Source organism: Daldinia childiae (genome assembly GCF_008694065.1).
Source record: "Daldinia childiae strain JS-1345 chromosome Unknown Scaffold3, whole genome shotgun sequence".
Classification (NCBI taxonomy): Eukaryota; Fungi; Ascomycota; class Sordariomycetes; order Xylariales; family Hypoxylaceae; genus Daldinia; species Daldinia childiae.
Genome location: NW_022984644.1, coordinates 2,049,085 through 2,063,650, shown reverse-complemented (window position 1 = coordinate 2,063,650; position 14,566 = coordinate 2,049,085). Strand labels below are relative to the sequence as shown.

The following is a 14,566-nucleotide window of genomic DNA, read 5'->3' as shown; positions in this document are numbered from 1 at the left end:
TAGCTGGCTTCGATGTGGTGTGTGAGATTGGACTCAGCCGAGATGACCCAATAGTTTATATAGTAAGGCTCATCGGCGTAGAAGTTAGTGGAATACAAGGTCCAAGATCAATCGCGCCACGTAGATCTGTGCGCCGATGACCTTTTATTATATTAGTCCCACGTCGATGTCGATCAGGCTGCGGAACTAAAGAGACTAAATATGTTCGGCTATAGTCAATACTCGTAATAATCTACCCGAGGACTAAGGACTAAGCAACAACGGGGAGCATAAGAGGTAAGTATAACTAACAAAGACAATTAAAAAAAGCAAATTTATGATTTGAGGCGGGCTGACAACAGATGATATATATACTCGGCGGTAGGTTAGACGGTTAAAAGATATAGACCGCTACACGGTAACCTTGGAACTTGGAACCTTTTCCTTCATGTCAACCGCCAACCGCCAACCCCAACCAACCCACGAGCGTAGAAAGCCGGGGTGGAACCGGGGTCTCCAAACCAACGATGTACCCCAAATACGGAATTGGTAGGAATATAAATGGGGACATATGGCGCTTAGTGGGGCTTCATCCAAGTCGGGATCTACGTGAACGGAATAGCGCACTCGGCCTTGTATCTTCAGTGGCGGTGCGCTGATGTGGGAATGTGGAGGAATTGTGGAGGGACCTGGAAGTTTTGAAGGTCTTCAAGTTGGGGAAATGTCTTTTAGGGTTAGGTAGTTTCTCTATGTTATAGTGATGTTATAATACTTCTAAAGTTGTATACCTACCTGTATTTTAATTAGGTACCTACCTAGGTATGTACCTCTTACCTAAAATACCTTGTAAGATGGCGAGGTGTTAGTCAAAGCGGAGGTCCTATCATAGAAAAACTGGGCTTGAATAATTCGATGCAAGCACGGCCGCCACTATATGCAGGTCAGATCGCAACATCTCATAATCGATTGAAGCAAAGGTAAATCTTTTTTGAGGGGAAATGGCTTCAGGGGCCCGACCCCAGAAATCATATAACCCATAACCCCATTCCAAAAGGGGTCCCCGCAAAGAGACCCAAAAATTGTACTCACCTAGCTGACGACTTCGGGGAAAAATGGACATTGGTAACGTTGGTATGGATGCGACCAACGTTTTTGGCGGCGACGCTAGAAAGATTATTCATCAACGGATTTCCTAACTCGGTAATCCGAAGCCGCACTCGTCGCATTGGAAGCCCATACCACTATAAGTCTATAACCAAGGATATCAAGCAGAAAACGGAAATTTTTGACGTAAGTGCAAGATCAACTTTCGCGAAGAAAAGAGGCAACCCCTGTATGACAGCTACTTAGATTGTGAGAGGATGACGTCGATCGGGCCGGGATGTTTCGCTCGTTATCGGTCTTATATCGGTGATAACAGTTTCTTTCCGTCGACTAATATCTCATTCTTACTAAAAACCTGCAGAAGAATTTTCAAATGGCTACAATCTTAAGGTTGTTTTCATTTTTTGGTATTCCTAACTTTATAGGATGATGAAAGAGTGAATAATGCCGACAATATTAATCGGGGGTCGTGACAAGTCGGTACCCCAACATCCGGACCCGGGTAACCTAGCTTAGGTAGGAACGGGGCTAACAGAATAAGGTACTTAGGATTAGGATATCCGGGGTTGAAAATGTGACTGATGGATTTCCAACAATAAAATGGCAGGTCAACTCGCTACTGGTTATTTTGATCCAGGATGATTGGAAATGAATATTAGAAACATTGAAGTCTTATTTGTCACTCACTGTACTGTGTTCATGGTCTCATTTCTATCTACACTATAAACGCTTTAGGATTTAGTATATCCTCGCATCGCGATGCTGCTGAACTTATAACCCGTTCTCGGTCTTGAATTTATCCCAACTCTCATTTAGGGTGGCAAATACTGTAGCGGCAATGAGTCTTACTTCCGTACTTGCATCTTGAGGTAGCTATATAATACCTGTTAGTATTGAAGACGCGGCATATATGTAGATGGCAGCCTATTTTATAGAAATTGATAACTTACCTTATCAGGATGACACTTAGCAATTGCTTTCATGTAATGTATCTTGACCTTGTTCGCAACTACTAGCTCGTGCAAGCCAACCTTCTTCCATCCGCTGTTCTCCCATAGCACCTGATCAAGACTTCCAAGAAGGGCACGTAGATTATCCCTTTTCCCATCACGCCATGTAGCGATCTTTGCATCGACTTTTTCGCTAAGCGCAAATTTCTCATCATCGGCTGCTTCAGCTGCCTTATTGGCCTGCCGCAGGCGCTGTACAGCTTCCGAGCTTTTTTGCGAGTTCAGGTCTGATACGGCGGAGGGTTTCGGTCGAGACTTAACCACCTGTGCCGGCTTCGGGGTTGGTTTAGGTTTAGGAGCAAGCGCTTTCTGACAGCGTTGTCGACCAGCAATCGCATTTGCACCGCCAACGCCTGCCTCGACGCATTGCTGCCAAACGTTCCCAGCATCCGTCCACTTCTCCATTTGCTCAAGAGCCTCGGCTTTTCGGCTGAGCGCTTTGCCGTACAAATCTTTCATTTCGCGTGTTTCGCCATCAGACAATGCGACCTTCTCGCCTTCGCCGTGAGAGGGCCCTATAATGCCGATCGCAGCATCTGCATCGCCAACAGCCTGTTTAGGACTCCCGGTTTTCAGTGCAGTAAGTGCGCGGTTAGTAAGCAGAACAATGCAAATGGGATGTGACTGTGGTATGCCGGCTAGCGAATTTGTGTAACTTGTGTGCGCAGCGTCGTAATCTCCCCTTTTAAAATGGGCTGTTCCTTCGAGACGGTGCCGTGTAGAAGCTTCTAAAGTTGATGAAGGGATAGTGGGAATATTTCGAGTGGGCGGGGCTGGCCGTGGAGTGATGGGCTTTGAAGGGGCCCGTGTGGGCTGTTTAGTTGAAGGGGTTGATGACTGAGCGGCGCGTCGGGGTTGGGATTGAGAAGGTTGATGTGAAGGCTGATCAAATAGTAGGTTCGGTTCAGATTCAGATGGCGGTGCGGGTTGAGGTGCTGCCTTTTTTCTCCTTGCAGGACTGACATACGCTTGTGCGCTTTGCTCCTCAATTTCTTGCTTGTTTAAGCGCACCCGGGGATCCCGGGAACTTGGCGGTGCTGCTTGCTGCCATTTGGGTATCCCTGGGGAATGCGTGCGCGGTCGAGTGGGTAAACCCGGGGATTGATCTCGCGGTTCACCATGTAGACTTTGAGTAGGCCTGGACGAGTGTCTCTCTGGCCGTGTACCAGATTCTAGCATTAGAGCTTCGTCTGTAGTATTCTGAGGCTCACGCTTTCCTGCATACGGCTGATCTAGATGGGCTGAACGCATCCATTTTGGTTGGCTGGGATCGCCACCCTCTTGCTGGAAATCAGCAACTGCCTTTTGGACCTGCTTCTGCCCACTCTTCCAAAGGGAATTAGCCGTTTTGAAGAAACTGGAGCCTACTGCCGCGGCCCTTTTAGAGAAGTCATCTCCAGAAACAGGTGACCGATTATCTCTTCGTGAAGGAGGATCACCTGTATGGTCTCCACTCATCCACGCGGGATTGCCATGATTTCTAGAACGGTTATCATCCCTCCTAGCTCGTTCGGGAGCGGGTTCTGCAGGAGACTGCTTATTACGAGCTTGTCTATGTGCATCATCCAGGAGCCACCCAACAGCTGCTTGAACGTTTAAGCCTGTCCCATTTTCCGTTAAACCTCGTCTTGCGTTTTCGGCTGTGAAACCCATATCAACCAATTCCGCAACTGCCTTGTCAAATGGGTCAGAACTAGCTCCCCTTGGAGGGATTTCGGGCTCAGAGTCCGAGTCCGTGGTCTCGATAGGCCGACCTGGTTCTGGCTTTGGTTGTGTAGCTTGGGTTTTGCGCCGTACCTCGTCAACTGGTTTCCCAAGATCTCCTAGGAAATCGTCGTCTTCGTCGTCATTAACTGATAGTTGCTGCTGTGGTTTTTTCTTCATCTGGTTCAAGCCGAAGGGGTCATCATCATCACCAAGCTCGCCTCCACCTGAAGCTGTAGGCTTATTCCATGCGCTAGCGCTAGTTAAGTCAAGCTGAGCGGTATTGGCTGGGGTATTCTTTCCAGATAATTGTTGCTCGGGGGGAGGAAAGTGGCTGGCATTATCAACTTTTGTATCTCTATTAAATGCAGCAAAAAGATCGTCGTCATCATCCTTTTTCTGTCCAATTTGACTTCCTATCCCGCTACCGACTGATGGTGATGGGATAGCCGGAGAAATGGTTCGGGACGCAGGTGTAGAGCCTTGCCCGATATTGTCCCAAAATTGACCACCTCCATACTGTGATTGTAATTTTCTTCTGTCCTCCTCTTCTTTTCGACGCCTTTGAGCTTCTAATTGTTCTTGGCGCTCTCGGAGGCTTAGGTTGGCGTTACTCTTGGCGCCCCCAAAGCTCACGAGACCACTAAAGCTATCGGCCGTCGGTTTGCCAGTTTGTGGTTTCGGGGCAGCGAAGCCGGAACCTTGGGTAGAGAGCGGTGTGGTTCGACCGGAGGGCTGAGGGGATGGCGTCGGACGTAGAGTGGAATAGAAAGAAGGTGGATTCATAGGGGGAGGCTTGGTGGCCTCTTTGTTCGAGTTGGTCGAAGACCAATTAAGGCCGGAAAGATCGTCCATGGTCGCGCAGAAGGAATAGAAATATGGTTATATCAAGGACACCACATGATTAAGTTGCGATTAGGTTGCGCCTCTAACGGTCACGATGTTCATGGAATTATCTGCATCAGCTGTCGCATTCGAATTGTTCCAACGTCAATGGTTTGGTTAAAACGTGGCTGGTGCTTGAAGGGTGGTGGATTACGAATTGTGGCTTGTTATCTATTATGGACATCTATGACATTAGGTAATCAATATCTGGTACTTCGTACCTCTTTCTTTAGTAGATTTCCTTTCCTTATCTTACCTTACCCATTTGCACTTGCATGATATTTAAGTCTTATGGCGGGATCTCGACATCCTATAAAATTGTGACTCTAATATATATTTGTTGCAACTCTGTAAACTCCTGGCGCTGTCCCAAAATCATTGGGTTGGTAGTACCAATCCGATAATATCGTGTTTTGTTGTTTCATATTAACTAATCCATATATAGGTAGCTTAGGATTTAGTGTCGATCCCCCTTTTCTGCATAAGTGCCAAATACTCTTAAATTGAAGGGTTTCGCGGTAGAAGCGATAGTATTAGAATATCTACATGATCCATGTGATAGGTAAAATCATGAAGGGGCATCTACCCGTATCACCTTATTTAGGGGAGAAACTACGTGTACCTATACATGCATGTTATTAATGAATGGTTTAACAACTAGTTCTAAGAGGATTATAGATATAATTGCTCTTACCTACCTAAGGTATGTATAGAAAGATAATGTTTATTTAAGAGCTTATTTCATAGGATTTAGAGAGATGAAATATCCTAAGGTGTGATTGTGAAATTTTATGGTCATGATATAATATGTAAATACTTTTAGGTGTGTTGCTGTGGAAGCTATGATACTTCTCATGATACTTCCATACCCTTCTTCATCTTTAATTATGATGAGCTGAGGAGCATTTGCGAGGAGGGACCAATGATAGTACGCGCCTTGTGCTTAAAGAAATTCCGGCGGGTAGATCATTTCGTCATCTTTTTCGTCCGTGACCTGGTAGCCTGGGGAAAATATGATCAATGCTACAATTGACCGATATGAAAGGATGTCCTTGTACGACTTTATCCGCCAAACCTTGCTTGCACCAATTACGATTCAACTTGAATTTGGTGATTATTGTCAAAGGGAGTTTGCATGTATTTCATAAGTACCTGCACGTAACGCAGCATTGGTGAAGATAATAGAAGAAAGAATATATTCTTCGCTTGTACTAATGATTCTTACTTCAGCTAAGGAATTCTTACCCATGGTCCTAATCTACATTCCCAACAGAGTAATCATTAGATCAAATCTTCGCTTTGATTGGCTAACCTTATATGCTAGGGGCTGAAACTTGTTTCAGGAACCTGGATGCTCCCCTGTCTTGATTTGGCTCTAAGTACAGAGAAGGTACGTTGGATCATTGTTATTGGTGTATATCCGGCGGGCAATCATTAAAAAAAAAAAGGCATTTATCATAGTAAGTTGTACTAGTGTAGCTACATATTCTTTGCGATACTTTGTGTAAGAAGTTATTGCGCTTGTGGAAATGAATCGCAGAGCACACCATGTCATCCATTTTGTACATTTGACTACCTAACTTACATGAACTATGTATGTATGTAAAAGCATTTACTTCATATGGTGTACATGTCATTCCTGACGTGAAGTAAGAATCTTACTTGTATCCAGTGATGAGATTAAAAGCAAGCAGTGCTGAGAAGCGAGTTCAATCAGTCAGTTTAATTATCAGTATGTGGATAGACTACGAAGCTTGGATGAGCGATTAATGCGCATACTACATCCACTATCAAGCAAGCACACGCCTCAATAGTTTTTAATACTGTAGTGAGAGATTTCCTAATACTAATAAGACGCTATGGTGATTTGGTAGACCGCCTATTACCTATGAAGGACCGTGGACGGCTTCGTGCAGACCCTGATAGCAGTGCTCAAGCAAACATTCGGTAAATAACTATGGACCTAGGTACTAAGTACGTATTCTATTATCGTTTGGAGTTACACCTTCAAAGAGAAAATAGAGAATATTTACGAGGTGCAGTTTGCAGTTATTTTTGGTTACCTAAAATCCATCTCGCTGTGCCGTTCTCTACGATGTAGTTTCTTTATCTGTGTAAGTGCCTAGGTGATTTTATATATTAGGTACGTGGGTACATTGTTCGGCTGCAACCGCATCTTGCGTTGTCGCTTGGGAAATTGGAGAAACGGGATCTGTACCTGCGTGGGACAGGCTAGGGTGTCACCCCTTCGCTCTTGTCCCTGAATATCTCCGGCCAATGACCATTATTAGGAAAGAGCCCCTTGATGACATATCAGTAGTGGTTTACGCCTTGCGATCTGGCCTAATCTAGCCTCTCTTGTAAAGCTGCTTAATCTTCTTTAGGTAGGAATGACGATCCTACAGGGTTTCCTAGAACCGAGCCTGTCGCTTTTGCCAAGATCAGCGAGAAAACCTTTATTTGCGCAACCATGTGGACGGTATCAAGTCAGCTTTCGGCAGCTTTTGGAAAATGCGCAGGACGAATATGATGCTACTGTATACGAAATAGGTGCAACATAGGCAACATAGGTGCTGATAACTGTGCGCAAATATGATTGTACAAACTGTTGTGATCTGATATGTGTAAAAATGCTTACGTACATATATGTACCTTCCAAGTAAAAGGAGGTGCACAAGATACCTAATGGTAAGTGCGACTGGCCTCTCTATTTCCTTTTTGGGATGTATCTATGTACCGGATAGTACCTACCCCGTACTGTCTCACGATGCCCAACACCTCCTTATGCGCCAATCCCCACCTACCCTCCTGCTCCTTTACCCTTTGCCCTTTCTACGCGCCGCTATTTTCAATATCCCCTTTGCCTTCGCCGCCCTTCTTTTCGTCTCTCGTCTCTCGTTCTGCTCCTCTTGGGACTTCACCCTCATCACCACCAAAGCATTTCGTTCATTATAACTCCCGACGGTTAACCGTCAACCACGCTCTTTACCAGTATTCACAGTAGTCTAGATTACTATCTAGATTATTGGCATCATCACACTCTTTTCTTCTTGTGTTGATCGCATTCATTTCGACTCTAAAAAATCAAGCAAACATTTGTTTTGTTTGGCATCGCGCAGCCCTGAGTTTGGATGCGAAAAAGGCATTTAGGTACCTAGTCAACTTCGGAAACTTGTTCCTGCATCTGAATTACTCGATATCAACCCTCGAATTCATTCCACGCCACTTGGCTTAGGTTACGCACAGGCCGATCAGATACTTACAGATTACGAGCGTTGAAGTTCTGATTGCTCTGGATAGCAAGTGTGTATTTGGCAGAAATAGTAAATTGGGGGAACCGAGGTGGAAGGAATTGGCGATAGCATCGGCGGCCTTGGGTGTGCCATTCGAGAATTCAGTATACTGCAACAAAGGGCGCCAGTTCCTCGACCCCCACCAGTGAATTATCCGCATTGGCAGTAACTGAACGTTGAGATTGAATCATCCGAGCAGTCACGGCTCAACTATTGAACTTGCACTCGTCTGACCGTTTGCGCTTTGGTGCCTAGCGACCAACAAACCACTACATAAAGCAACGAGATTGTGCGCCGGCTACACTTTTTCTTGCAACCCGAAAGAAAAAAATTTCAACAACCTCTAGTCAACTAACGACTTCGCGCAACTCCTTCTGATCAAATCGACAAACCTCCTGCTTCGAGTTGAATCTAACGATTGCAAAATGGCGTCCAAAGTTTTCTCTGCCTTCGTCCTCCTCAGCACCATTGGAGATGCGTCGGCTTTCTGGCGCATGGAGTGTCATGGCCGCACAGGTCTAGCTCGTATTGATCCAATCATGGATGCTGGCGTGGTATCTCCTCATATCCATACCGTTCACGGCTCTTCTGGTATGTTCCTGCTGTATTTTCTAATGTGCCTACCTATGTCTTGCAGGTTGGGTATGATGGATATTTATTGACCACTCCTATAGGCTTTTCGCTCAGCGCTACTTACGATGAGCTTATGCAGGGGAGCTGCAGTTCGTGTGCCGTGAAGCAAGACAAGTCGGCGTATTGGACCCCTGCGCTCTACTTCCAAGATAGCGCGACTAAACAGTTCGAGATCGTTCCTCAGGTTGGAGGAATGCTTGCGTAAGTCTTAGTGTTTATTTTGTCGTTCTATATGCTGCCACAAAGTCTGGTTATTTAGGTTGGATTGTTATTTGTGTTTCCGATGCATTATATTGAGGGCTACCTATTCCCTATCAGTCAACCCCTTTATCGGTTACCTATTTTGCGTAATGTTGAGTGCCTAATATTGAAGCTAATGCGAAGGACAGGTACTATCTTCTGCGAGGAGATAACGTTACGGCTTTCCCGCCTGGATTCCAGATGGTTGCTGGAAGCAACTACCGACGAGACTATACTGTCGGAGATCCAAAGTCACCTGACCCTCCTCAGTCTGACTGGGCTGCTCTCAAGCAAACTAGCCAGAGCGACCTCGAGCAACGAGCAATTGGATACAATTGCATGGACTACAAGAAGGCGCCCGAAGGTTCGCTACTCCGCCACTACTTACCCGACAAGAACTTCCTCGATGGAAACTGCCCTGATGGTCTCCGCATCGAATTGATGTTCCCGTCATGCTGGAACGGTGATATTACATCCAAGGACCACAAGAGCCATTTGGCGTATCCCAGCTTGGTTGGCAATGGTGACTGCCCTGAGTCCCACCCGAAGCGATTAGTTACTCTATTCTACGAGACTATCTGGGATACCAACAACAAACAGTTCAAGGGCCGCAATGGAGAATTCGTCGTTTCCAACGGTGACCCAACAGGTAAGCAGGCAAACCCTACGCTTGTATTATAGAATACTAATATGGTCGACAGGATTTGGCTATCATGGCGATTTCATGACTGGCTGGGACGTCGACTTCCTGCAGGAAGCTATTGACACCTGCACGAACGACTCCGGTAATATCCGGGACTGCCAGCTTTTTGTGAACAACGGTCCTCTCCAGACTGATGAAGAACAAAACTCTTGTGAATTCGATGTCCCGCCAATGCTAGCCCAGGAAGATGGATCTGCTCGCAACCTTGCAAACCTCCCTGGTAACATCCAGATTCAGGCTGGTCCGCAGTCCGCCACCCCCGGTGTCGGTGATGTCAATCCTATCATTTCTGCTGCAACCAGCATACTAGGTGGTTTCTTTGGCGCGTCGTCGTCGTCTACTACGTCCTCTAGTATCCCGGCTGTTACCTCGTCTAGTGCATCTGTAGCAAGTACAAGCTCAGTTGAATCGGTTCCGGCATCTCCGAATTTCGGTGCCCTTGCAGTGCCGTCGGCCGAGACGTCCTCTTCGAGTACACCTGCACCCCCCCCGCCGACGACCACCCCTGCCCCAGCAGTTACTTCGGAACCCGGTGTATCATACGAAGTGGTTAGCACGCAGACCATTACGCGCGGTTCCCAAGTCGAAGTCGTTATCTGGAAAGAGCCCGTTGTATATGTAACGGAGGAGTCCGTCACGACCGTAACAGTTGAATCTCCGGCAGTGAAGCCACGACGATTCTATGGCAGACATGCCTTACAACATGGACACCATGCTCGGAGGACTTAAAGATTAACAAAGTTATGCGTTCTTTTATATTCGTTTCGGTGGAAATACTTGTTCGCCAATATGGACCGGCGATGATTTTTTGCATCATGTTTCAGGGTCTGATCCGATTTCACCCAGAGACTTTTTTTAAGCACGTTGTGGAGGCTCCTTGTGGAAAAGCAGAACATATGCGATGAGTTAGAATGGAAGGCATTGACGCAAATACGATTGCATTAAATTTCACCACCTGATGCATACTTCATGCCTGACTGAAAGTGATATTGCATACGGGGTTCATATTTCGGCGTTCAGCGACTCGACTGTAGGGGCAGTGAGTCTAAATGGTCTGATTTGAAGCATACAAGCTGGCGTATTGAAGGTACTCGTTGCATTTTCGGGATGCATCTCTTCTGGCAAGAGATCTTTTCAATGTCCCTTAGCCTTGAGTTTTATACCCATCGATGAGCCATCTCAAGACAATGAAATGAATCAGTCCACCATATGTGTTCTTGAGTAGTTCGTTGGTCATGTTCTCGACATTGTGTCGTGTTTTCTATTGCAGTATTTTGGTAATTCCTGTCACTTGAATTCGGTTTGTGCAAGTAGCTTTGCTTATATAGCTATTCTAAGTCTAGCAGTAGGACGAAATCAATCGCAGTCTATCTCAATACTAAACTTGACCGTAATTAGCTGTAGAATGCATGCGTTATGACTAGTTATTCTTCCCTCCCACAGCAATACGTCTTTGTCTCATCGGCCAGGGATGGGTTCGTTTGGAATGCGACTTATTCTCTACGGCCTACGCAACGCGCCTGGTGCTGATAGCAACGCATTCCAGCAGCAGATTTGGGACTCGAGATGACGCATTCTAAGATTATTTAGGTATTGAATGGCTTGTAAGTGTTTAGGTTGGGCATGAGGATTTTGATTTGTGTTGTTCTGTTTTATCCTATGTCGACTTCGTCTTGAACCGCTTCTCCTCGCCGCTCGTTTATGTGATTTTGTCCTCTCTAGTGACTACACTCTTCTACGGATTCGTGAAGTATCTTCTATATCTATGTAATGTCAATACGAAGTTTTATACGACTTACTAACAAAACAGCCCATGAGTGAGCGAGGAAGGCGTGAGAAGAAGTACGAATGCGACCCTAAGGAGACCAAATACACCTTTAGGAAGTCGGACCAGGCCTCGCTTCGATCTTGGTATACGAAATGTCTTTTTACATCAGAGGTCGAAATACCGCGTCTGCTATAGCGGCACATGAGACCGGCGCCGAGATGGCTCTCTCTACAGGAGCTATAGCCGGCATCGCAGTCGGCGGGGCTGTGCTTCTCTTCGCGGCGCTCGCACCTTTGCTTCTCAAACTTGCCAGGAAACAAGATCAGCGTCGCGCGTCTGTCTTTCCCGATGTTGCGGTAGAGTCTGGGGACACGACAACGAACGAAGCGGGCCCACGGCGACTACGCAAGAAGAGCTTTATCGGCGAGCAGGTGGCAGTCATGATGGATAAGGACGACGAGGTCGGGATGGAGGAGAGTAGGAGTAGACGCTCGAGTCTGAACGTCATATCGCCCGCTCGAACACGTCCAGGGAGCTTTTCTGGGGGAGATGGGAGTGCTAGAGGCAGTGTCGATACACAACAAGGGCAGAAGCCCCGGTCGCCTGATAAGGAGCGCGGCTACGACATGTACCAGCACCGACGCAAAACATCGTGGATCGATGAGGACGCGCTTCACGGCCCAACCGTCACTTCTCCAAAGAAGTCAAAACAGAAGCACAGGAGGAAAGTGAGCTGGTTCGACGGTGGTTTAGGCCGTTCCTTAAGCCGCCTCTCGACGAAAAGTGGTATAGGAGAAGCTAGCCCAACTCTACCGTATACCGAGACAGGAATAGAAGAGCAGCTCAACACTCCTACTGACAGCACCAGTGACCAAAGAATGAGCGGACCACCTCAGGACACAAACTTAACCGGGTACACAGCGACACCACGACAAAGTCAACATCAGTCTCAGGTATACACCAGTCCACAGAAGTTATACGGGCCCTCGAACAACCCAAGCCCCGGGTCCGCCTCTAACAGCCCGTCAAAATCACCGCCAGATATCATCCACAACCCGCGATACCGCAACAGAGTTTCGTTCCAAGCCGCCCAACAACTAGCCGGTGGAGCGCGTCTACCAGCCCCTATTAGTATACCGCAGGGGCAGACGCTGAGACAGCCGATATTACACCACAGCGCGACAGACACGGAACTAACGGAAATCCTGCGCATGACCGCAGAGAGATTGCAAGACGGGAACAGGAGCGCGCGACGACAGACTCTAATGGTCCCTCCGTATACCCCAAGAAGGGGGCTTAACGGAGGAATCCAAGGAAATCATTATGGCGGATATATGGACTTCAGTTATGAGACTCCCGACAGAGGGGACGTTAGTCCCGTGAAGAGCCACAAGAGCGCTCCAGCAACATTGTCATATGCGGAATTAGAAGGCTCTACTCCAAAGCCACAGCTCTCTCAACGTCAGATGCGGACTCCCGGGCATTCGCGACAGCAATCCTACGTATCGCGAATATCACAAGTTTCGATGTTATCGGAACCAGATAGCCTCGTTGCGTCTAAGAGGGAGTCGTACCAAGACGTACGAACCGCTTTATCTAGTCCGAGCCGGGTTAACAGGTCAGCAGAACCTAGTCCTAGTCCGCAAGGGAGTCAACCGACTCGTCCATTCTCAAACGGGAGTACCTTGTCTTCTGCTTTATCAACACTATATAGCATGGAAGAAACATCTGTCCGTAGTCCACCTGTCGACTCGAGACCAGAGGGCAGCGTAGAGAGGCGCGCCCCCAGAAAAGGTCTTTCCAGTCACGAGGTGGTGCTCTCTCCAAGCAGAATCCCCGAGACAAGCCCGGAGCGAAGTCCCAAGTCTCGCGTCAAGGAGGAAGAAATACCCCCTCCGTTGCGAATTCGTCGAGGAACCTTGGGCATGGACACATCGCCAGCGCCTCAGTTACTCCTACAAAAGAGCATACAAGCCAACAGCATACCCAGACGAAACCCATCATTCACGCTCCCATCGTCAGACGAAAACGACGACGACCCATTCACCATGTCAACTCCGCCGCCGCAAAACCCCGCTCGTTTATCAAAGGTCTTCTCGCCACTTCCAGCTGAACTACCCCGTAAACAATCAGACGCGAAGTATCCCGCGCACAAAAGAACCATATCCCAAGAAAGCGCCTCCATCTCCACCCCAACGCCCTCGCCCTCGCGCAGACGAGTATTACCCTCTCCCCGATCCATACTCAACTCGCCCACCTTCGCAAACCGCCAACGCGCCCCCAGCCCCGCAGTCTCCGAAGCCGGGCTATCATCCGTATACGACAGCTACAACTACAGCTACAATGATCCCCAAGGCGACAACCCCGATGTCTCGCCCGAGAAACTCGCGCGGACGATATCTAACTCAGGCCGCTCCTCACGCATTGGGTTCCGCATCCCGAACTACGGACAAGCCGAGGAGCCGCGGCAGTTCAACCACGAATCCGTAGCGTGGGTGCCAGCATCGCCGCCACCGCCGCGGCGCAGCATGCCCTCTGAGGGATCCATATACTCGCAAGATGAAGACCAAGTCCCGCCCCTGCGCGCGCAGACCATCAAGCGCAGCAAGACGGTGCGCATGTCAACAGCGATAACCGAGCTGCGGCGCATGAACAGCCAGATGAGCACCATGAGCGACATCAGCGTAGCCAGTTCGACGGTCGTAGGGATGCGAGGAGGCGGATTCAGTCCTGGGCGACAGAGCGGCGGTGTGAGGAATTATCTCGCGTTAGGAGGGGACCTAAAGAGTGGTAGTAGTAATGGTGATAGGTTCTCCCGGTCGAGCATGGGCAGCGGCACCGTCATTCGCAACGCCAGTTCCAGTTCCAACACCAATGCGAAACACGGCAGTCCCTTACGGCGGAGTGGCGCTGGGAGAAGTCGTCGGGGTACGGTGGTGGTGCAAGGTATCGATGCCAAAAGGGGGAGTAATATCGGAACAGATGCCGTGAAGCACGCCAGCCAGATCATGACGCATGCCACGAAGCTAAGCCGCGAAGAGGCGGCGGCCAAGCGGGCGAGTGTTGAAAGTTTGTACGACGCGAAGGGGTTTCTAAAGGGTTAGTTGAACCCGCCGCAGTTTTGTATACCACGCTCCCGACGAGCGCAATATTTCCTCTGTCATGTAAACACAGTGTGCTGATATCTTTAACCTTCGTCGTATATTATATATATCCTGTTATGTAACTGGGTTGGGTTAGGGGGGTT

General features: G+C 48.0%; 3 protein-coding genes across 4 annotated transcripts; 2 read left to right on the top strand and 1 right to left on the bottom strand.

Moving 5' to 3' along the window:
* Positions 1-1,854: 1,854 nt before the first annotated feature.
* GL218_03284 (UBA domain-containing protein 7) lies at positions 1,855-4,652 on the bottom strand (the record flags this gene model as incomplete). Its single annotated transcript, XM_033579837.1, has 2 exons — positions 1,855-1,956; positions 2,034-4,652. The coding sequence occupies 2 exons, from the start codon at positions 4,650-4,652 to the stop codon at positions 1,855-1,857; spliced, it is 2,721 nt and encodes a 906-aa protein (XP_033437640.1).
* A 3,748-nt stretch (positions 4,653-8,400) lies between these two features.
* Positions 8,401-10,280, top strand: GL218_03283 (putative wsc domain-containing protein; the record flags this gene model as incomplete). The annotated part of the gene is made up of 4 exons (XM_033579836.1): positions 8,401-8,566; positions 8,650-8,809; positions 8,998-9,497; positions 9,550-10,280. 4 exons carry the CDS (start codon positions 8,401-8,403, stop codon positions 10,278-10,280), a joined length of 1,557 nt encoding a protein of 518 aa, XP_033436318.1.
* A 1,191-nt stretch (positions 10,281-11,471) lies between these two features.
* Positions 11,472-14,423, top strand: GL218_03282 (uncharacterized protein; the record flags this gene model as incomplete). Of its 2 annotated transcripts, XM_033579834.1 has the most annotated exons (2): positions 11,472-12,047; positions 12,241-12,420. In XM_033579834.1, the coding sequence occupies 2 exons, from the start codon at positions 11,472-11,474 to the stop codon at positions 12,418-12,420; spliced, it is 756 nt and encodes a 251-aa protein (XP_033436319.1). The 2 variants fall into 2 exon arrangements, with proteins under 2 accessions (XP_033436319.1, XP_033436320.1); XM_033579835.1 differs by having other exon boundaries at positions 11,472-14,423.
* Positions 14,424-14,566: the final 143 nt, after the last annotated feature.